At 33.4% G+C, this 25,494-nt stretch overlaps 2 protein-coding genes across 2 annotated transcripts; both read right to left on the bottom strand.

Moving 5' to 3' along the window:
- Window positions 1–256: 256 nt before the first annotated feature.
- Window positions 257–13,155, bottom strand: LOC128235827 (fucolectin-1-like). The gene is made up of 5 exons (XM_052950621.1): window positions 13,054–13,155; window positions 4,636–4,860; window positions 4,004–4,204; window positions 1,009–1,199; window positions 257–430 (listed from the first exon to the last, which is right to left on the bottom strand). The coding sequence occupies exons 1-4, from the start codon at window positions 13,115–13,117 to the stop codon at window positions 1,009–1,011; spliced, it is 681 nt and encodes a 226-aa protein (XP_052806581.1). The 5' UTR covers window positions 13,118–13,155; the 3' UTR covers window positions 257–430.
- Window positions 13,156–14,594: 1,439 nt separating this feature from the next.
- Window positions 14,595–25,274, bottom strand: LOC128235826 (circumsporozoite protein-like). Its single transcript, XM_052950620.1, has 3 exons — window positions 25,128–25,274; window positions 17,009–17,489; window positions 14,595–14,653 (listed from the first exon to the last, which is right to left on the bottom strand). The coding sequence occupies exons 1-3, from the start codon at window positions 25,272–25,274 to the stop codon at window positions 14,595–14,597; spliced, it is 687 nt and encodes a 228-aa protein (XP_052806580.1).
- Window positions 25,275–25,494: the final 220 nt, after the last annotated feature.

The raw sequence follows: 25,494 nt of genomic DNA, 5'->3' as shown, positions 1-25,494 counted from the left end.
CATCTGTAAATCAGTAGACTGTCAGTTATTACATCATCTACTGTTTTCTTACCATATAGTATGCCATGACGTTTGCATTTACATTTATTTAATACTCTCATTCTGTACAAAGAATCAGTGTGTGTAGCATTAACTTGCGATAGAGGCGAGAGTTGTTTCCTTTCAGGTAATATTTTTTTACCGATGCATATATATACGATATCATACTGTAATATTATATAATCACCTGAGGTATATGCAATGACTTCAATCTCACATAGATGGAAACACTCCGTTATCCCTTTGAGCTGCAATTGCACGAAACGTCCTACCAATGATGGATCAACGGTGAACGTATGAGTAGTGGTAAACCCGCCATCTAGGTATCCAGCCTGACTCGTAGAGTCCAAACTTTTACCGATTGTCAGTTTAATGTTCCTTGCCCGTTCAGCTACAAATGTAGATTATAATTCGTAAAGGAAGTCCAGTGTCCGGACCCGCAACGAAATTTTGTGTTTAAAAGCAACTCGTTTACTTGATAATAGATATGGGGGTATAAAGAGTAAAACAGAAACACATTTCAAGCGTAATTCAAATGCTTGGGCAAATTAACATGAATGTCATATAGACATTTTGAAAGGCCTTCTTTAGTCTATACACATACTGAATGGTCCCCAGCAGGAGATTCTTTAAACCCGCCATTTTTGTTGGTCATCAAATTCAGGGTACAGGCCTTGTGCTCACTTATCGGTTAATGTCCCCAGTTATTACTTACTAAGAGTTCACTAACCCTGCTAAATAGGCCGTAACATCAACATCAACATTCACTGATAATGTCTGTGTCTTTTCTGTCGATGCTGTATGTTACTCAGTAAGTATATCTTGGGCCTCGAACATTGTGCCTTTAAGCAGGAACTTTATAACGCTACTTCTCTTATCCATATAATTCCCATTGTTTTATCGCGAATATATTGATAATGATTTCACTGATCAGATTATTAAGATACTGGTACAGCGGTATACACTTACCTACGTTTTTGTCCAGTCGGTTATGAATAACGACACTAGTGATGTAGAAGTCTTGATGTAGGTCCACCCTCCACCACTAGCCATATCGTTGTTCCCGATATTACCATCAACCGCCGTTGGAGCGAGCCATATGGGATCATTGTAGTTGCTACTCTGTGAAGCAGTTTTATCGAGGGCGACATTCCTCGTTCCTGTAGATTTATATGATTTAAATTACGTGCTCTTTTTTTCGCCAAAAATAGAACGTAGCATTATTTGTATTATTATCATAATTACTATCATTATTATTATTATTATTATTATTATTATTATTATTATTATTATTATTATTATTATGTTATTATTATTATTATTATTATTATTATTATTATTATTATTATTATTATTATTATTATTATTTTTATTATTATTCCATCACCATCAACCGCCGTTGGGGCGAGATCTCGGGATTGTCTGTAGTTGCTGCTCTGTGAAGCAGTTTTACCGAGGGAAACATTGTATGTACCTGTAGATGTATCTGCTAAAATTGCGTGCTCTTTATTTCCGCCATAAACACGGAGCATTATTATTATTATTATTATTATTATTATTATTATTATTATTATTATTATTGTTTTTATTTTCATTATTATTAGTAGTAGTAAAAATAGTAGTAGTAGTAGTAGAAGTATTAGTAGTAATAATAATAGTAGTAGTAGTAGTAGTAGTAGTAGTAGTAGTAGTAGTAGTAGTAGTAGTAGTAGTAGTAGCAGCAGCAGCAGCAGCAGCAGCAGCAGCAGCAGCAGCAGCAGCAGCAGCAGCAGCAGCAGCAGCAGCAGCAGTAGTAGTAGTAGTAGTAGTAGTAGTAGTAGTAGTAGTAGTAGTAGTAGTAGAAGTAGCAGAAGTAGTTGTTAACGATCCATTTCCCTTAAATGAGTTTTCTATTTGGAGGCTTGTCAATAAAAAAAAGCTGTGGATTGTATGGTATTACGTGTGAATTTTATAAATGTACCTGTACCGAGATAGGAGCATTTTTGAAACATTTGATATATATGTACGTGTTCCGATATTTATTTGATAGCATTGTGCAAACTTGCATTGTTCCTGAGTCGTAGGGGCATGGTAACTTATGTCATGTGTACAAATCTGGACCTAATATTGTACCTGCAAACTACGAGTAAGAATACCTATGCATGTACAACATATTTTCCGGTGCCATTAATAAACAATGATACGTTTGGGCTGAAAACAACGATAAGATTAATGAATGTCAAGCTCGGTTTCGTCGTAATTATTCGACAGTTGATAGATAACATGTTCTGTTTGAAAGCCATGAAACACAAATATATTTCAAGAAACCGAGAGCTTTTCTACTGTTTACACTTATACTTCGTAAAGCTTCGACAAATTAACCACGTTAAACTACCCAATTATTCCCGAAAAACAGGTATTCTTAATAATTTTCTAAGGGGTCCTTAAAGCTATATACAACAACCTAAATTCAAGCATTAAGACACCAGATGATGCAACTAATTTGTGTCCATGTAATATCGGTATAAGACAGGGAATAATACAAGTTCGACAATCTTTGCCATGTACATAAACGAGTTATCTGCCCTTTTACGGACGAAATTGTCGTTCTGGGATCTTCAGACTTAATGAAATACCAGATAATATATGCCTTATATTTGCAAATAACGTTGCTTACTATTATTCAAACACAGATATGGTGGTATACCTTGATTATACTGAAATAATTGTTTTTAGAAATTGCGACCCTTACTTAATTATAAGAAATGGTACTTTATTGGTACACATGTTAAAAAAACATCTGTATATAAATGTATGGGTCTACTGTTTAGTCCTAAAATGTCATGCACACTAAGTCCAGACGAATTGGCTCAAGCTCAATTTATTTTTGCTTACAAACATTAGCAAAAACTTTTGGCTATTTTTCAAAAAGGAAATTGTTTAAAATGTTTGATACTACTATTAAACCTAAACTATGTTACGGTCCCAATTTTCGGGCTATGTCTTTGTCCTTAGATTGAATATATACAGAAAGTATATACAGGAAGCATATACGAGTACTAATACATGTATTGTTCTTAGAGAAATTGAAGATTTCCGTTGGGTATATCTTTTTTTTGTAAATATATTAACTATTTTTGCAAATTACTGCAAATCTTTAATAATAGGTACCCTTAGCAAAATATCTTTATGCTTAAGTCTTTATGTGAAGTTGGGCGTACTTGCTGGGCTACTAATGTAAAAAATATGCCTTTTTTGCAAGGCTCTGATTATATCTGGATATCTCAAGATGTTCGCGACATAAATGTAGTTCTTAGTATATTTAAAGAGAGAATAAAAGATGTTTTGAAAACAAATGCCACAAATCTATGAACAGTTCGAGTCGGTGTTTTCATTATAAAAATATAAAACTTTGTAAAATGTAGAAATTCATCAACTATTAGATATACCTTTTAAACATAAATTAGCATTGAGCAAATGTCGATGTTCAAATCAAAAATGATTAATTGAAACCGGCAGGCTTAATCAAATCCCAAGAGAAGAACGTACTTGTGGGTTTTGTCTTGAATATATAAATGTTTTCTGTTTTAGAACAAAATACCATGTATGCAATGACTCTACATTTCCATTTTACTCTAAACGCACGTTTTGAAGAATACTCTTAGTTTTATATACTATATATGTTGTTTGTTGTTAGTGGAGTTTTGAATAGTTGCTCCGGGTTTCCAGTTTGTAGATGTTTGTGCTGTTACTGCTCAATGTTGTTGGCTTTGCACATACTATTTAACGGAGTTTATGTTTAAATTTACGACTACTTGACTTGTTTCTGTAGTATTTCATTTCAATATTGGAAAAAAGATCAGTGTGATTAACATAAACTTGCAATCAAGACGACATTTTTAATAAGTTACTATTTATTCTTTAACAGGAAAAAGATGTATCATCTATGATTGCATATTGAGCTATAATATTATATTATAATCACCTGAGGGATATGCCATGACTTCTACCTCACATAGATGGAGAAACTCCGTTATCCCATTTAGCTGCAATTGCACGAAACGTCCTACCAATGGTGGGTCAACGGTGAACGTATGAATGGTCAACCCGCCATCTAGGTATCCAGCCTGACTCATCGAGTCCAAACTTTTACCGATTGTAAGTTTAATGTTCCTTGTCCGTTCAGCTAAAAATTAAATTTTAAATTCGTAAGAAAGTCCAGTGCCCAGAACCGCAAGGAAATTTTGTGTTACTTAATGGTCCTCGGCAGTCTTTGAACTCGCCATTTGGTAAGTCATCAAACTCAAGGTAGAGGCCTTTTGCTGACAAATCGGTTAATGCCCCCAACTATAACTTACAAAGTGTTCACTAACCTTGCTAAATAGGTGGTAACATCAACATTCACTGATGTCGTGTTTGTTTTATTATAAGGTTGAATGCCTCTCAGTAAGAATATGTTGGGCCTTATCGTTGTGCATTTAAGCAGGAACATGTTTCCTTTATAACGCTACCTCACTTATCCATGTAGTTCCATTTATTTTATCGCGAATATTGATTTTATTGATCAGATACTATTAAGTAGTTTATTAAGATATTGGTACAGCGTTATACACTTACAACAGCAGTCCATTCGGTTAAATACAACGACACTGGTGATGTAGTAGTCTTGATGTAGGTCCACCCTCCACCACGGTTGGTACTCTCTCTTCGTATGAAAACACGAACGGCTAGCCATACGGCCATTCCCGACATAACCATCAACCGCCGTTGGGGCAAGATCTAGGGGTGTTTCGTAGTTGCTGCTCTGCGAAGCAGTTTTACCGAAGGCGACATTGTATGTACCTGTAAATGATTCTGGTTAAATAAACGTGCTCTTTATTTTCGCAAAAAACACGTAGCATTTAACGTGCTATATTTCTAAACATTTTATTGGGATGTTCTTTGTAGTAGTAGTGGTAGCAGAAGCAGTAGAAGTAGCAGTAGCAATAGTAGTAGAAGTAGTAGTAGTAGAAGTAGTAGTAGTAGTAGTAGTAGTAGTAGTAGTAGTAGTAGTAGTAGTAGTAGTAGTAGTAGTAGTAGTAGTAGTAGTAGTAGTTTTAGTAGTAGTAGTAGTAGTAGTAGTAGTAGTAGTAGTAGTAGTAGTAAAAGTAGTAGTAGTAGTAGTAGTAGTAGTAGTAGTAGTAGTAGTAGTAGTAGTAGTAGTAGTAGTTGTTGTTGTTGTTGTTTTTGATGTTGCTGTTGTAGAAGTAGTGGTGGTAGAATTAGTAGTACGTAGTAGTCGACGTAGTTATAGTTTAGAAGTAATAGTAGTAGTAGTAGTAGAAGAAGTAGTAGAAGAAGTAGTAGAAGTAGTAGTAGTTGTATACATATTTCAATAATAAGAGGAATGTTATAACTGCATGACTTTATCAGTAATCAAGAAAATGTGAAAATGTCTTTTGGCGGTTTCACGTTCGCTTTCAATTGTGCGACTTCGCTTTTTATCTGGTGGATTAATACATGGATTTTTGTCAGTTTGATGGAAGTGCACATGGATATTACCATTGTGAATTTAGTACCAAACTGTTGTAAAATAACCCAGAAAAAGTGAGATTTGATATGGAATCATGGAATGTGTGAACTTGAGCATGGCTGGCCAACTGCGTAGACTGAGCAATTGCATGGAGGTGGACATGGTATATTCACTGGAGTACATGATTTAGGATTTTTTCTTGTGGTGATTTAGATTGATGTGGCTATAGTTGTTAATAGATGCAATGTTCTTGTGTCCCGATAGTACATAGTCTTAAATTATGTGTGTTATTCCATATATGAACGAGTTATTTTCTTGTGTTGTATAATGAGTCAGCCCTGGATTCTTCACCATTCGTTTCGACATGAGGTTGATGACAGCAATTATTATTATTATTATTATTATTATTATTATTATTATTATTATTATTATTATTATTATTATAGTAAAATAGTTTTCAGTGGATAACATTTGCTTAAATTAATGCAACTAACATCATTTTTCAAAATATTTGCCTAATTCAATACTCCAGTTTGTTAGGTTTTCAAAATTAATAAAATGTCTTGTCACAGCTATGTTTAGTTTATCGTTTGCTTATTTCTTAATGCACCAATTAGTTTTTATCTGACTTGCAGATTTGTTCACTTAGATTCAGGGGTAAATGTTTGTAAATAGTTCTTTAATTACAACAATTTTATATCTTATGTCTTATTTAAGAGAACATATTTCGAGCAATATAATTACATATGGTTAATACATATGTTACCTTATATAGCTACACATTTGTTCAGGGATTCCGAAATTATTTGCATGACTCAGCGATTATCAGTTTTGCGGCTCGGGCCTATTATCGATTATCATTTTTGGGCCGTAGAACGTTCGCACGTGAATCTTAAAATCAAATTTTATAGACTTTAAAATAATGTTTTAACTAAATAATTTCAATTTATTGATCTGCTTGAACAGATTAATCATTACAATTGTAATGGGAGGCAAACACGAACGCAGTTTAGGAAAATATCCTAGTGTTTCATAACCAGTGTTGACAATTAAGGCGGCTTTTTTATTCAGCGTTGACATTCTAAATACAAAACAAAGGAAGCGACAACATTGAATTAACTTGAAAAACAACAAACATGTTTTTATTAATTATACGAGGAATTCGTTTATTTAAGTACAAAGAGTCGTTCTACTTGCTACATGTTCATTTTTAATTAAATTGATTTGTGACAATCAGAACAAGAAAAGATAGATAACAATGATTCGTACAAAATTTCGAATAGACTTGCTGTAGAATTTTAAAGTTCAACAATTGATAATAACATGAAATGCCAACAAAATGTTGTTTGCCTTTTTGGCTTACTTTCAAAAACTAAATTTAATTTTAGAGTGAGTTTATTCGTCGTAGTAAAGCCAGAAACGAATAGGAATGCACAACTGGAGTGGAGGTAAACTTTAAAGCGTAGTCTTTAAACGTACAAAATAAGAAAAACAAATATATGTATTAAAGAGGTTAATACACGGCGTAGCCTGGCCGTTCAGTGATTATTGGCCCTCGTGCTCATAATTTACCTCGACTACGTCTCGGGCCATAATGAGTCACTCGGGTAAATTATCACTCAACGGCCCGGCTACGCCTTTATTTACTTTTAATTAATATTTTATTTTGGTAATATGTTTTTGCTGTAAATAATTATTTTATACAAATAAAAGAGGACTTTACTCCATTGTGTTCACCTTTTTCATTAAGGAGTCCTTTGTTTTTATCCAAAATATAACTGTCTTATTTGGATTATTAAATTACTCTACATTTCCTGAATGGTAATTACTTTGATAAGAATGTATATCAAATCACCTCAGTTTAATTATCTGTTTGTTAATAAATATATCAGACTTTAAGGAGATATTTAATATATTTACTGTTGTACTAATTAATAGTCTTTTTAGGTGAATATCATTGACCAGATTTGAACTGATTTGTTTAATGATTTATTTTCTGACAAGGTTTACTGAAACTCTCATTACCTACGATGTTCATTGTTTGATATTAGTTGTTTTATGCAAAGTAATTTTGATTATTCTGAGGAATTCAGGCCAGTGACATTATTTAAGGCTGAGCTGTGAATTACTGAGTACGTAAGGTACGTTATAACTAAATGCTCTGTACAGGACATGGGCGAGGATTCCATCTCTGTATTTAAGATTGAGAATGCTTCTTCAGATTGATATGTTGTTTATGTCCTAGTGATGCACATACGTTTTAGTTGTTATTCTTTAAATACTTCCCATACCTGCACCCAGAGAGAGAAAAAGGCACAAATACCTCAGAGATTAAATATGTATTGCTGGACCAGAACATGTCTGTCTTCCGGCCTGAAGCAACATGAATACCTTGAATTATATACGGTGCTATAATAATAAGTGAGTAAATTTTCAGAGAAACGCTATATTATTTATTCTAGTAAAAATCAATTAACTATGAAATGAATTTAAAGGAAATGTGCGGTTGTCATTGAAGTGTATTGGGAAATAAATTAGTGGTGTATAACCATAATGCAATGTATCACCGTGAGCAGGAGTCTGCTACTGCATTTCCACCTGACAACTTCTTTAAGATATCAGAGTATATTCAACATGAACTTCTTTTACAGAACTTGCTGACAGTATCAACAACTCAAAAATACTATATTAACCAGAAGACCAGAATACCTTACCAGAAGAGGATCAACTAACCAGAAGACCAGATAAAAAAATGCCTTGCCAGAAAAATATCATCTTAACCAGAAGATCAGAAAAAGAAGATATCTACACCAGATAATAAGGAGATAGCTTTACCAAAAACATGTATACAACGGCTTTCTGCTTCCAAGAAAATTTTATTTCAGTCGGTCCTGTTGACCCCTTTAGTAAACGGTGGTATACGACAGTTGATGATAGTCTAAATAGTTTAACCCTCAACATCAGTATCACTTCACTTTCACGAAGTTTTAAAACTGTATGAGCTTGAGACACTTTGGTGTTGTCCTTCAATCACTTAATTCACTCTAGTTATATTTGGCTTTCCCACCTCCGACTCGTTTTGAAAATATCGCCACATATTCATGTCTTAGTTTCATTTGCTGTTATGATCACTTATATTTTGATTCAGAGTTTTTACTATTTTGAATGAACAATAACCTTAATTTAATACATTGTGGTTCACCTTTACCTTGCTGGTTGTGTCATATTTAATTCGGTCAGTAGGTTGCATTTCTAAGCAATTCATAAATTAAATAGTATTAAATAATATTTATTGTAACTTTTTCTGTGGCGTCTCATTTTTAACAGAAATTGGATACTTTATTACACTTCGCCTTCTTATCGAAAATAATAAAGTGTTTCACTGTAGTCATTTGGTCGTTGGGTCCATTTTTCAAAAATGATTAATCATTTCACTTCGATATTTTCTCTAAAAACTAAGGAGTGAAAATATCAACTTTAAGAACAACTTTTAAAATCAGCTGAAGTAAATACTTCACTTTTATTAAACTGAGTACCTCAGTTCTGAAAACAGCCAATATAAGCGAATGTGTCATTTACATTTTTGCTTATGCTTATGTACGTCACTTTTTTCTTCCTTACTCTTTCCCCTGTGGTACAGGTCAGTTCATGTGTCAAATTCCTTCATATAATGTTGAATCTAAGTATTACCAGATTTTAAATGTCTATTGAAATATAATTTTTTTTTTCAAATGAGAGTTTAATTGTTCTGTCCCTGTTAACACGCACAAAATTGGTTAAACCGCTAAATCACTTTGAACTGATTTGTTTGCTTTCGATGCTTTAACTTTTTTCGGATGACCATCATGAAAATCCAAGTCCCCCATCATCTCTACCGATCCCCTATTCTTATATTTCTACTGTTACTGATGGTATTTTAACTATTGTTCGTACTATCTGCAGAGAGTTTTCAGTAAAATAGAACAATAGTGCAAATCTATGTAACCTTGACATTCTAGCTATCACAGAAATATCGTTGACGCCTTATATTTGAATCATCCCCAATGGTATTTCCCACATTTCACATTCCTTACAGATTAGATTCCTTACAGATTAGATTTGATGCGCATAGAGGTAACATAGTTCGTATTTCAAAAGTCTGATATATATGTTTTGGAACGACGGGATCTAAAAGTGTACGATATAGAATGCATTTGGCTAGAATTTCGAAAAGACGTCTTCCATTGGGTATCGTTTACAGTCATCCATACTCTAAACCTTGTGCTCTTGAATGCATCAACAACATCAATAGAATTGGTAAATAAAACTAGTATAAATGATATTATTCTCAGGCGATCATAGCCTTGACATGAACAAACCTTCAACTTGTCATAAGGTAGAGTCTGTTTGTAAGAATTTTAATCTGTCACAAGTAGTTTCTTACTCAACTCATTTTACTAACATATCCGAGTCTCTTGTGGATGTATTTCTTTGTTTCATCGCCAGATATTGTCTTGGTGTGGTGTTGGTGAACCATTTCTGGACCAGTTTATTCTTTATCACTGTCCTATTTATTGCATACTTTAATTAATAATGTCTATCGGACCACTATTGAAACGCAAAATATTGATTTTTTCACCAAAAAAAATATGACGATCTGTGCTTGCTTGCTTCATCTTTTGTGTTGAATTCATGTTGTCATGCCAACATATTTATGCGGACAAATTTACTAATCACTTGATGAACTTGTGAAATATGTATACCTTCAAAGGCAGTCAAGATTCGCACTTAGGACCCACTATTGTTTCATACAGTAATTCAAAAACTACTCTGACAGGGAAATAGGGCAAACGTAAGTGCTTAACATTCGAACAATTGAACATCTGTGGTGCATATCTGACAGATACGTAACAATATTACCTATCTTGTTAGAACTGCTAAACAAAGAAATTTGACCAGACTTATGGAAAACTATTAAGAGTTTGGCTAATCAAAATAATGCATCTAAGGACCTCCCCCTTTCATGCACGAAAGCACTGTTTATGAATCAAACACTGATAAGACAAACCTTCTGAAAAGCTTCTTCAAAGCTCATACTCATTTAAATGTACCGAACAGATCTCTTCCAAATTCTAGTTATTCTAATATTCCTACATTGCAGGACAGTTATATATACCACCTAGACGTTTTCGTCTCCATAAACTTACTAAAAACCTGCTCATGTCTGCGCTATTTATAAGTAGTCTGATCTCAAAAACGCTGGTAATTACCGTGCAAAATCATTCATGAGTGATCAAAGCAATGTTTTAAAATGAATTTTGCAAAAATATATTACATAATAAAACTTCTTACATAGTTATTAATTTCCTAACTTCTTTCAAGCTTGGCTTTATTCCAAAAGACTCAACGGACAGTCAGCTTGAATCGATCTTTCAATCTGTCTTGCTTAAGATGAGGGAAAAGAATGTAATTTTTGACATCTCGAAAGCCTTTGATTGGCGATGGTACGAAGTCCTTTTTTCGAACTTCGTGAGAGTGGCATTTCCGGATCCTTGTTGTTGGGATTACGCAGTGCGTCATTCTGTCTAGTACTAAGCCAGAAACCTTAATAATCTCTGCTGGGGTGCTTCAAGGCTCAATTTAAGGGCCCTTGCTTTTCATTATTGACATCAATGATGTTCGTGAAATACAATTACCCCTTCGTCTTAAGCGGATAACATTCTCTTATATAGTGTTGTCGATTACCCTTTCATTGCTGCCTAGCAACTCAGTGATGCAATGGAAAGGGGATTTATGCATGGTCTGAAAGGTGACTTGTATCATTACATCAATCTAAAACAGAGACACTGCTTTTTCCACCTATATTCATAAATGACGTTAAGTTAGCAGAAGTTTCAACTCACAAACATTTAGGTGTCACACTTTCTAGTAACTGCTCATGACATGAACATATCTAGTCAGTCAAACAGAAGGCCGGGGAGTGTATCATGCAATCATTCATAGACGTCCTTGATCTAAAATATGAAGTGCTTTACATTCGGAAAGTAACATGTAAATCACAATTACTATAGACCTCTTTTTAACTATCTACAATATCTACTTGAAATTCTCTATCAGAAACACTTCGTTCTTCTCCATCGGTACTGTACCCCAGTTATATCGTGATACTTATTACAAATCGAGTGTTTATCACGCGGGCATATTCACTGGAACAGTCCTATGAATGATATGTAGCACTACTTTCGACAAACTAAATGATTCTGATATCTTACCTAATTTGGAACTAACTTGAATCCATTGACTTGCACCGTTTTCTACGTTTCTTCGAATGTATTATATTGTTGTTATTACTAACTCTACTTCCATCTTTTTCATCGTATTATCTCATTTGGTCAATATTTATTTAAACATAACAGTCTCTATACCATTATACGAAGCTTGACAGGATGGCAGAAGCATACTGTGTACATTTGAAATTGTAATTATACCTAAATAAATCGCGTTTAAACAAAACAGCCAATTATGCCAATACAATTAATCTGATATTAGTTAAAGATTATATAAGATTAAATCAAGATTTTTTTCAAATATAAATAGCTTACCGTTTGTAGAAAAATGGTGATCCTATTTGTTATTTTTTTATTGGAGCTGAATGATCAAACCTTTGCTTTCGTACCCGAGCGCTCTAGTGAATCAATATTCGGCTTTTATAAAACATAAAAAATATTGTACTAGACTTATGGCGGATGGTAACACATTTGACTGTCAATCCAGGGATCGCAGGTTCGATTCCCCGCCGCACCTCTAAAAATACTTAATGGCCTCCGGGAGGTACGTTAAATGGGGGTCCCGTGTGAACCAGGGAAGCTCTAACCAGGTTAACATTATGTCTGTGCACTATGCTCTAAAATATAAAATGGCTAACAATTTTATCAGAACACTTGCCGAATGGACAAGGCCCGAGTGCGAATATAAATAAACTTACAATAACACTCTAGACGTATTATAATTCTTATTATTCAGTTCTCATAGAACACAGAAACAATCAAAATTTCTGAACTTCAAGTATTGTTATTGTTATGATTCATTCAATATCATTGGAGTACAAAAATACACCAAATTTGCTGTATTAGAATTATTAATCTAAGTATTATTCAATCCTCATAGTTTATAGAAAGTCCAAATTTGCTGTAAAATAATTATTAACCAAAAATTATTATATCCTCAAAGTCTATAATAACACCAAACCTGCTGTACTATAAGTATTTTGATTCTTATGATTCAATCATCGGAGTATAAAGAAAGACCAAAATTTCTGTATTGAAATTATAAAACAAAGTTTGATTCAATCCTCAAAGTTTGTAGGAACACCAAACCATCTGTACTAGAATTAATGTAATTCTTATGATTGAATTATCATAGTATAACACCAAACATAATACATAAAGTCGTCGTATATAAAAACACCGACACTGTTGTATTTTACTTATTGTTTTTCTTATTATATAAGCCCCAGTGTTAAAAGAAACACAATGGTTACTTACCCTGAGCATCATCAACAACAACGACAAGGAAACATAACTTTAGCTGAAATAATAAGGAATCCATATTCGAATATACTTATGTGTGAGACATATTATGAACACTGTTTACAGCATATTGAAAGCTTGTTCTTTCGATCAGGCAGATACGGATGCACTTGTACAAGGAAATCCGTAGCAATTATCAAAAAAAATTGCAATTACATAATTGTGCTAGCTCAAGTCAAGTGTGATGAATGATTAAAATATATTAAAATATCAACCGGATCTTACACTTGTCTAGTTAAAGTTAACACCAATACAATGACCTACATTAAGATATTCCCTTATCATTCCATTGTCACCTGCTTCCACAAAACACATTTTCATACACACAAAATAAAAGCAGTTCGATTAAATAAACGAAACAGTACTTAAGTTTAAGTTTTTTTTTAAAGCTGTCATTGCGGTTAATCATTATTGTAACTCCGTTTGAATTAGAGTTTTACATCGATTTTAGTTTTAATTTCACATACTATATAACATTGTTACATATAAATATTAAATATTGATAGCAATGGATTACAACTAAGAGAAAGAATTTCTGTTCCTATTTTTATTTTCAGCTTTGTCTCGTTCTCATGTACATAGCTAAAAATGTTCAATTATTACAAATGAACAGTAATCTAATTTGTTCCATCTCGCATGTGTACGTTTAGACGTTTTACATGGAAAAAAGTTGTGGTTATTGTGAGGTTAATGCAATATGTATCTTTATTCCTTTAATGAGCATGGAAACAAACGGTTATTAGTTCTTAAATCAACCTCTAGTTCATATTTATGTAATGAGCCTTTTTACGAACGTGTTGATATTGTCACTAGAAAACCAACAACAAATCCAACCACAAAATCAACAACAGACGCATTTAATTTTCTCAGAACAGTGCAGCTGAGTCATTAATAAATTGTGACTTAGATTCTACCGTTTTTACAAAATTGTATACAACAATTTTAATGAATCCTTTACTAATGAGCATAAGCAGTCGGATAAGTGTTTGGTATATGGCATTTGAAATAACTACAAGGTGTATTTAAGGTATTTCAACCAACTTTTTAAAATAATAGTCAGAACAGAGCGTACAATTCAGATGTATGTAAGCTTGCAGGATTCAATTAAAGTCTACGTAAAAATATACTTTTGAAATAAGAATACTTGAGACATTGCTTCCAATTAATTATTTTAGACGGTTTCCTGTTATTGTGCATTCTAAAGGGTTTCGTTTATGTTAAATAATTAAGACTTAATGAGGAAAAAATGTGAAGATGATAATGATTAAACACCATCTAAAGTCAAAAATAGAGCTATGTTGTCAATTATTATTTCAAACATGTACAAGGAAAAGATCTATTTTGCTGAAAAAGTGTCGGAAATGCTTTTGAAAAATGAAATATGTAAGACTTTGATTTATCAACTTCTGTTTAAATGAATGTCTTTCAGTTGCTGTTTTGTTTTACTTCATAAATTACAAAACAGAAATGTATATCTATCAGTAGGGAAATATATCTTATTCTTTATCAGTAAGGAAACCGTTCTTGGTGCATCCAGCACTGGTATGCATGTCACCTGAAAACAACACACAGCAGACGTCATATGAAACAAAGAGTTGTCACTCTGATTTGAAGTGGTTTCGATTCACTTTTGCGGAAATTAATGAGTTGTTATGCAGCGAAGCTCTGCATGGTTTATATAAACTAGTGCACTATATTACAAATGCACGGACTGAATAAGGCCTTGATATTATAAATATAACAAAGCTAAACTATTCGAAATGGACGACAGCTTAAGTTCGTAAACAGTGCGTAAGAATACTGTTCATTCACATTTATTTAATTTTGACAATATTTACACAGATGCACGAACTATATTCACTCAAATTATTACCATTGAGAGTTTTTGTATTAGAAAACTACATTGCCTTTTCTACAAACGTTAATTTATATAGCGATACCGAAAAGTAAAGACATTTCTGATGAAACTTTGGTGTCCGGCATTCGCGCACAAAATATAATTTGTGAAACGGTTCGGTCACGTGTATATCTTTTTGAAGTATAGTAGGAGCACTTCTGAAAGAAAGTAGTTCTATTGTGATACACGTTTATAACTTGAATAGGACACGGCCGAGCTTTGCATGGTTTTGTGTCCGTATTATTTAGAAATACGTGCAATACCAATGTTGTCCACTGGTTCACACTTAATAACGATGCTTCATATCATAGTTATATGTAAAAGCGAGCGGTTTTCAATAAGACGTTTAAACAGAAAAGATAAGTCCGATGGACTAACATTTACCCAAGGTGTACAGTGGCATAAGCTTGGCATAACAACTATAGTTGCATCTAACTTGTTATAATTATACGAGTGTATCTACACAAGGAAGCTTTACGCCAAGGTTAGAAGAAATCGGGCTCGGAGTTCGAGAGGAGGAGTATTTAAAGAAAACGCAACAATTTGACGGCGAACTACACACAAAGGTAACGTAACTTTTGAGTTCACGATAGAAAAGCAAGCACTTTAACCACAAATGGTGTAATGAAATAATACAGTTACACAAAACATAACATATCTTTGACATTTTAATAAATATTTTTTTATAAATAAACCCTCATTGACCGCGAGTATATGTCTTCTGAAAGTCACAAGCAAATAATACTTATACAAGATAGAGGCAAATATATCCTACATTAGTAACTAACAATTGTATCTTGTACTTCATGGCACCTGATATGAAAGAATAAAACACTTAAATTCAAATATTTTTTTTTTATAACAATACAAATGCAATACAGTTCATATTGTTTGTATTTGTTTATGTGGTATATAAACATTGTGTGTCTCTAGTTCATGATCATTTGAGTTCTTGCCCTGTGTCTCTAGTGCATTATCATTTGGGTTCTTGCCCTGTGTCTCCAGTTTACGAGGGGTGATCCAGAATTACGTGGACTTCTTACATATTTTCTATATTTTTCGTCCAAATGATTTTTTAATTCATGAATATCTTATTCAAAGTATTCTGCATTGACGGTATGAAATTTAGGTCTGTAAATTAATGAGTATTGCAAAATTACGGAATGTAAAATAAACGGAACGCACGGTCGGCACACCGTCCTATTTTAACGTTTACAATCTTTTTATGTATCTCTTACAACATGCTTTTCTTCCATGTTTATCTATGAAATTCCGCCAAATTATGTCACATACTACGTTGACTTCATACTAATATACTGTTCAAGTTTCTTACGTTTGAAAGTTGTTATATTCTGACTTGATTACAAGCACAGTCTAGGACACAACATGGCGTCATCGGACTTTGTGGAAGCGCGAGACGATGAAGTTTTGCATTTAATTGGGGAAAACATGGACACAGATTATGATAATGATGGCCGAGGTGAAAATGAAGCAACATGTGTCGTTCATTAGTATTTAACTGGCATTAACGTTTAAGAGAATGATGATATTCCATAGAAGACGATAACGAAAAATCCAAATGAAGACGAGTGGCACGACGTTTTTGATGTCGGTAAAGAACGTCATCAGAGGGGATCGCCATTTGACGGTTTTTGTTGAAGAAAGCATCGTTTGGGCAGGATACGGAAGTGAAAAGAGTTTTAAGATACGATTTAGGGGATCATTTTTTCTATCTATTTATATTTTTATAATATATGCAGTGGATTACGCGCCATGTGTCAGTGTTGGTTGGTAATACTTCGAAAAAATATAACGCTTTATGAGCACAACGTCATTGACGTCATTGGACGGTGCCGGTCGGGTTCAACCATGTATCGTAATTTGATTGCAATTCAGCGAAAATTCAATGTTTTGCTCTGAAAATTGCAGGAATATTTCGAATATGTTATATGTATTGAATGTGAAGTTTTTATGTTGTATGTGAAATGATGTTTGAATTATTAAAAAGTCCACGTAATTCTGGATCAACCCTCGTATTATCATTTTGGTTCATGCCCTTTGTCTCGAGTTCATTATCATTTGAGTTCTTGCCCTGTGTCTCTAGTTCATTATCAGTTGGGTTCTTGCCCTGTGTCTCTAGTTCATTATCATTTGCGTTCTTGCCCTGTGTCTCTAGTTCATTATCATTTGGGTTCTTGCCCTGTGTCTCTAGTTCATTTTCATTTGGGTTCTTGTCCTGTGTCTCTAGTTCAGTATCATTTGGGTTCTTGCCCTGTGTCTCTAGTTCATTATCATTTGGGTTCTTGCCCTGTGTCTCTAGTTCATTTTCATTTGGGTTCTTGCCCTGTGTCTTTAGTTCAGTATCATTTGGGTTCTTGCCCTGTGTCTCTAGTTCATTATCATTTGGGTTCTTGCCCCGTGTCTCTAGTTCATTATCATTTGGGTTCTTGCCCTGTGTCTCTAGTTCATTATCATTTGGGTTCTTGCCCTGTGTCTAAAAACAGGGTTTATTTATGAACTTTCGACTGGTTGGTTTGTACCTGTTTTAATTGAATTATTGAGTTGGGCACGTTTATATTTATTGAAAACTATTTACATTTCATTATTTTATTTCCCAAATACATTCGTCCACAACTATTCGTTAATATGAAATACACATATCAGCGATAAGCCATATACATATCAGCGATAAGCCATATCCCACTTACGATGGAGTTGCGCAACAACAACTACTAGCACGGTACTCTAACACGGGTGAGCGATGTTAACCCGAGGCAATAATAGCATACAACGTGGATATTTCTACTGGTAATATATTTCCCTGCATGCCGGATCTATAAGCATGGAAACACCTTATTAATTCACATTTGGATAAGTACTTAGTAAAGTAGTTTGTAATGTATTCCACAATGTTATTCAGCATAGATATTTGTTCAGTTGTTGAAAAACATAATAACGGTCCGTTTTTCGGCACACTTCGGCTTGGTGTCTATTTGTTGTTTTCAAAATGTCATTATGCAATTGCTACTCATGGTTTGCTGTCAATAACGCTTTTTTGTGAATGGGAAAATCATTAAAACTACAAGCATATGCTATGCGTTGTTTATTTTATGTTTACGTTCACTTTCCAAAACAGAAAACCAACAATACCGATTGATTGAATGGTATTCGGTCACCTTAAATATTAAAGTTAAAACCAGCAACCAGTCTTTGCTATTTTTCAATTTTTGAAATTGCCATGTCGCTGATGTTTTTTAAAGAAAATAATGAGCTGGAAATATCAAACATCCATTGATGAAACATATTATTTTGCAGACGAAGATGGCATACGGTCGTATGATATGGAAACATTTTCTAAATTGTGTGTCATATGAGATATTTAATAGTATGTTAACTGCATATGGCTATGTTCTGTTTTGTATAGGTACCATAGTGACCGTTGGTATCGATTTATTTCCAACCCTTTAGGGATATTCTTAATTAGCAATCGTACATTACTAATTTTTTTACTACACAGACACTCGCACATTAAGCATACTATTGTTTATAAAGATACTTTGCAGTGCTTAATATAGTGTATATGACCACTACAGAAACAAGCCCAGTAGCTTAACTTTAGAATTTTAATGTGTGCATTTTCTTTAAAGAACTGAGAATAATTAATAAGTTTTGTGGTTTTTTTATAAATTCAATTTCTATAGTACTTAATCAACAAAAGTGTACTATATTCTGCTGTAGACATTTGTTAAAAAATTAGGATTATAATGTTACAGCAGGTGACATTGCTTGTATTGCTTGCATATGCATATTATCTATTATACTTCAATTTCATATTATACAAACATATTGCCACCAAATGATCATTTATTTGTCATTATTACTAAATATTTCATTTGATTCGTGCTGGTCTACGGAGTATTTCACGGAGCTCTTTAAAGCTTTATGTCAATGGCTTTCTTGTGCAAATAGAACTGATCTCTTAACTGATGCAAATAAGAACAAGCTTAGTACACTACTCTGTATAACACAATCTGCATGACTTGTTACATAACAAGTTATCTGTGTGTGACCTTAATGAACTAAAACAATATAACATATACATAATGACGTGAATTAATTAAATTATTATATTTTATTTATATGTATTATTTGTCCTAATTTTCAATTTAAAAAAACAACAAAGATATAAACAACTATTGTACAATGTTGTTAACGAAGATCCTCGATTATGAACAATATCCTAATTATGTTTTTATTTACCTGTTTTCATAGATAATACACAGATCAAGGAAGTTACCTTACATTTGAGTGTCACACTTTGAACATATTCAGTCGGTCGAACAAAGGCCTTGAAGAGAATACATATAATGAAGTCTCATCAATTCCTGCTTAATCGAGGATAATTAGAAATATTTCATATCTAACCCTTTTCAGACCCTTAGTCGCGTACGCTGATGTCGCCTTGGACAATATCTCGCAAGAACTATAAAACAATTCAACACGAAGCCGCTAGAATTATTTCCGATGCAACATGTCTTATGTTCTGAAACAATCCTTACATGGAAACTACCCTAGAACCATTAAAAGACAGAAGACGCAAACAGAAGCTCATCCTATTTAACAAGATGTACAACCACTTATCACCTTCGTAACTTGGGAAATATCCACAACATCCCATGCAGATCTCAGCTATTGTCCAACTCTTTTCATACTTCTACTATATCTTCGTGACGAAAATCGAGCATTCCCATCCCTTCAAGATTTCAAACATAACTTGAACAAAACCAACAATATCGATAAAATATATAACTCAGTTACTGAGAGGTAAACATGTAAATTTTTAAGTATCGGTGACCTTTACCTTAATCTTACATACCCGAAATGCTTTAGCAAAGAATTCCTCCGCGCATGTGGCCTTGAAACATACTAAGCTTTATTCCTAGACGTCAACCCTTCCTACTGTTAATGAGTGGACTAAGTACGTTGGCTTACAAACACACACCCTGCCATGTCAACGACATCTTTAGTGTTATTACCTGCTTTCGTTGGGAAATCAATTTGATTCGTTTCTCTCGGTGTTCAGTTTTGAATATTGTCAGAAAAAAAAACAAGTTAATCCGATTCTAGTTGCTTTCAAAAGACTGCTTTGTTCGCATATATTTCCGTGCTTTGTTTTTAAACTTTAATTATCTGTGATCATGAATCCTTTAAGGCAATAGGTAAAACAAACTTTTTTGGTTCACTCTAAGAATGCAACAATTTTCGAGGTGAACACCAAAAGTGAGTGAACATTTCACATGTTGTATATCTATTGATCGCAAATGAAAAATAAAAAATAGCAATTTTTTTCAGAAAAAAAATGTTTATAAAAGTTAAAAAAAATATTGTCAGTAGAAACGACTTAATTAAACAGAGGATTGGTTTCAGTTTTTTTTTTCCAAATAATACCGCTATTTTACAATGGAAGCAGGTTATATTTACAATGTAATCCGATTTATTAAAATTACATGCAACTAATTAGATTACAGACACTGGTTTAATAAAAAAATGATACAGATTGTTAAAGTGTACTTTGACAGACTAACATTCATCCTTAATATCACTGTACAGATCAAATGATGTTCAAGTTCATAAAGCAATAAAGCAATAAAACAGCCAGCGGTTTAAAAGCAGCTTTTTCCGCCATTTCAACTCTTTTGTTCAAAGCATCTGAAACAGAAGTGTATAAAAATATCGTTAAAAAACAAAATGCGTAATTAACGGACTGATATTTTGGTTACAAATATCTATAATTCGTTTAAATAATGATAATTTCTTTAAGCATCAAGTCATATTTAGTTTAAAAAAAAAACTGATTTTTTTTTTCCTGAAATCCAACGTTTCTGTTAATAATCATTAACAAAAAACTGCCTTTAAAGGTGAAGGCTTATTAACAATTGAATATAATTTCTTACAGGATTACGACAAGATTTATTTACTTACCAGAACAGAAATGCTCGTCATCGACATCACTGCAAAAAAGTTAGCTGAAATCTAAAGACAACTCAGGAATTGGACAGATAAATAAAGCATTTTACAACAGTATATGTATACATATCAGGTATCCATACGATGTGTGTATTGAATACAATTAATTTAACTTAACTTTCCGGCCTTTTCCTCAACTTCGTTCATGAGAGTTCGGTTATTTTATAGGGAACCATTACGCAATAAAATGACTGTGATATGAGTATATGGCAGCAACATTATCAGCTTTAAAAAACAGGTTAACATTCGGCCTCTTGATACGGTTTATATTTGATTTTTAGACTGCTGAATTCGTCGCTGCAGTTTTCATGCTCTAATTAATAACAAATAAAGTACAAATAAAATGCTAAATAAATATCAATCGAATTATCAATCTGGAAAAATTAAATGTATGTCGCAATGCATAAATTGAAATGAAAAGATCTTTGAATAGTTATCACAGCTGCGTTATCACACCATCTGTAGTTTTTTTTCAAACCAGTATCTAAAAAATGTAAAATGTGGTCATTATATTGAGGATTAAATGATTATCGAACGTTATAATCATTCAAAAGCATAAAAATAGCAGTATCGTTTGATAGCCACTATGCATAAACTTTAATTGAAATGTTACAGTCCCATGCACCCGACCAGGACCAGTGCGTCATTGAAATTATAAGTTCTCATTTAAATCTACGTGTTTACTCTATCATCTAGGCACGCTGTTTTATATACCACGATGCCAAGAAAGAATTCATATACGTTTGCCATTTTGATATATTATTTCTAAAATAATAGTGTGATGTTTTATATGTTGAGCAGTTGATATCTATACCAAGTTGCTTGTTTTTGTTTAGTTGTTGTTGATTGTATGTTGTTGTTTTTTGTTGTTGTTGTTGTTGTTGTTGTTGTTGTTGTTTTTGTTGTTGTTGTTGTTTTTTTTTTTGTTTTTTTTTTTTTTTTTTGGGGGGGGGGGGGGGTCTCAAATGAGATTTAAGGGTCTAACAAAAATGAACTTTGATTCACTATTCAAATAACGAGAGACATAAAGCATTGATGTTCATTTTTTTAATAATGCGCTTGTATATTGACCGAACAGAACGTCTAATGACGTCATTTCAAATTGAGAGCGTTTGCTAAATTATGAAAGTTGTTAATGTCGACTATTGACTCCATCTTGTCCAAAATATGCCAAAATAGAGGTCATATCTGGTATGAGGGCCGACCAAGGTATTGATATTAAACAACTGATTCACATTGTTCGCCCTACTCAAGACCTGGAATTTGTCAGTACTTGAACTGTCAACCTATAGTTGTTTTATTTCTTCCATCCGGAAGTGTCCTTTGAAATTCAATCTGAGGGCCATTGTCTAAAATGAGTTAAAGAAGAACATACTGTTATTATTCCTCTTATAAACAGTTCTTATGTGCATAAAATCACCATGAGTCTCTATATGTTTGGGGGGAGGGATTTAATTTGCAAAGAAAGCGGACATAAACAAAACAAGTGCCGTATTTTCGTGGATATTTTTACCTGATAGGAGATGTTCAGAGACTATTTCAACAATATTTCATAATGCCCGTTTGATCCTCCTGTGTTTATCCGTCACTCGGTATTGATACCAACTCGATAAGTCTCAGAATAAAGAAATGGTGTGATGTAGGTGTCCTTTTCTCTAACAATACATGCTATGTTTAATAGGGAATATTATGTCAGTCGGTTGAACCGTGGTGTTGTATCTCTTAGAGCTGCTTGTGAAAGAATCTCGTGCAATACGGATTCTTCCAAAAACAACTCGAAGTGATACAACACCACGGATCAACCGACTAACAAAATTTTCCTTTTATATACCTTCAAACTATTTCTGAATAAAAACAGCAAACTATGTTAACGTTATAGTTTCATCGAATCAATAAAAACGTCAGCAACTAGTAAAAATAGTACCAAGTTTGCATGTACAATACAAAATATGAATGTCACAGGAATATAAATAATTCACGCGACTCTGTCGTCACTTATGAATTGACTAAAACGCGAGTAAACGTCCGCAATCTTAAAACAAGTAAACGGTCGAACTGTTGAACTGGTAAATGTGAGTTTTATTCATGGAACGAATAACTTTAAGGACACTCGAACACTGTCACTCGAGTGACGAGATTACACGAACCCGTCACAATTGTTTTTCTGTGGCGATCTGTTTATATTGATGTTACAGTTGCGTAGCCGAGCATTTTGAATGATACGTCCCGAGAAAGTGTTTCAGGAAATTTATTCGGACATGTAGTTTGCGATATTGGATTGTATTTGGGCGGCGATGTCATCCGATCGAGCCGGTACTGCCAACGACGAGGTGTGTCTGGCTATATTTGTTTTTTGTTTGTTTGGATTGTCTGATAGAATGTCTGACATTTCTTTCTGCATTTCCAGTGTTGCAATGAATGGCGGAATTGCGGAAACATGTATGATCGAAAAATGTAGTCCCGGTCTAGTGTGTACATGGAAACAGAAAGCTGCATTGTGTGATGCAGGACTTTTTGACCGATCATTTGTATTTTTCAGTTAAAAAATACAGTATTTTTTACAGAATATTTAGGTATATAATAAATTCATCTATCATATAATGTTGTGAAATATTCGTTTTGTTATGATGGACACCAGCATTTATTAACAAAACATGACATTCATCGAAGGCTTTTCTTTAATTATATGTTGTTCATCTGCCTAGAAATGTGAAATACAAATATAGATTTTAATTCAAAACAACATACTAGGTGATAATAACCATAGAAATTGTCTTAATATTTTTTATTTGATCGTAATGTTTCTACTCATTTGACTTTATAGATTAAAACAAAAGCATATAATTCATGTACAGTTAAAAGATATAAGCCTCCATAAAATAGTGTTTTTTTATAAATGGCCACGTGGCCACGTATTTGAGCATCTGTAAACAAATTATACCCCGTTCTGTGATGACGCGATCATGACAGTCAAATGAGTTAAATACAACAATGCATAATTATCAAAACCTTTAGTTTTTCATCAACCTATAGTGTGTCTCATTTAGTGCTACAGTTAGAAATATAGATAATGCTGTCTGCAGTACATATCATAAACGTCTTGAAGTACCAAATAATTGAAACTTAGTATAACTTGTTTACAAAATTTGGCACAATACGAGCACTCCACGGCACATAACAAAAAGAAAGACATGAACTAGTAGATCTAATATTTTATGATTGTCTCATTTTTACTTCGCTGTAAAAATGGGGATCATTGTATTGTCGTTTTAATTCATTTTAAACCTTATTGATAGCAAAACATTATAACTGTCTTTTACACGATTGCAAGGGATTACATAACCCAATCCTACATATAAGCATTTACCTTCTGTTGTCGCACTATCAGAACCGCCTTCCCTTGTCATATCTGTCAGAACATAATGTAAATTAGGCGGATAATGACACATACATATTACCGTTTTGTCAAACATTAATTCAAAGTCAATCCAACTGATAACATACCTAAAATAATTTGATCAATAACTGCGTGCCACAAAGATTTATGATGTTTACCATTTTTATTCAATTTTACTTGTCTAACATTTTCGGTTCCATTTCGAGTTTTTTTTTCTGCAAATGAAGCATCTTGCTTTGAATCTAATTACACTTCGAAGCTTACCTACCATTGAAATATAAATTCATTAGGTTACGCAGTCACATGTCATTAAGCTTGATGTACTAGTCTCTTTTTCTTAACTTTACAAAAAAATATCTGCTGTTTATATTTATTTATTTAAGCAAACGTTACTTGGTTATATCTTAAGTAATGAAAACTGTACCACTGGTATTCAGGAAGGTAAAAACAGGGTTGACAGGTTCGACCTAAACCACATCAAGCTAAGCGTACTTACAGACAATGAACTTTTAATTCGGTCGTCGGTCTACATGTGTTTCCCAGTTCATGCTAGGAATGTACACTGAAAATGAAGTCGGCCGTTCTAGATGCATTTTGAGGTGTTATATTATATGTCACAGAGTCCGTCTGCTGATAAATACAGTTGCCTGTGGTCTGTGGATCACCTAGATCTGTATCAGGATTATATAACGGAGCGAGGGGACTTACAGAAACAAGGTTGCTTTTTAGCCTGGAGATCCGGGCGCTACTGTTGTAGCTGATGTTCCCACGTAGAACGGCTATATGGGTCAGTGAGGTTATTTGGGAAGGCGCAACTGAATCGACTGATGTTGAAAGCTTGCAATGTGATACCATTCGGTAAAACTAAAATAAACATGATGCTAAGATTAAAATATATTTCACTTTTAGGACAAAGTTATATTAGGGATATACTTAATTTCAAAACAAAGTTTCATAGTCTGCACCGAATATAGTACAATTTGAAAAAATAATACAGGTGAAATATACGTAAAAAATATAACAGAATGTTGAAGCAATCTCTTCTCGTTCTATGAACTCATTGTTAGTTCATTTA

The sequence above is a fragment of the Mya arenaria genome, chromosome 5 (genome assembly GCF_026914265.1).
Source record: "Mya arenaria isolate MELC-2E11 chromosome 5, ASM2691426v1".
NCBI lineage: Eukaryota > Metazoa > Mollusca > Bivalvia > Myida > Myidae > Mya > Mya arenaria.
Note: the sequence above shows the minus strand (reverse complement) of the source record. Positions and strands in the feature narration are given on the sequence as shown.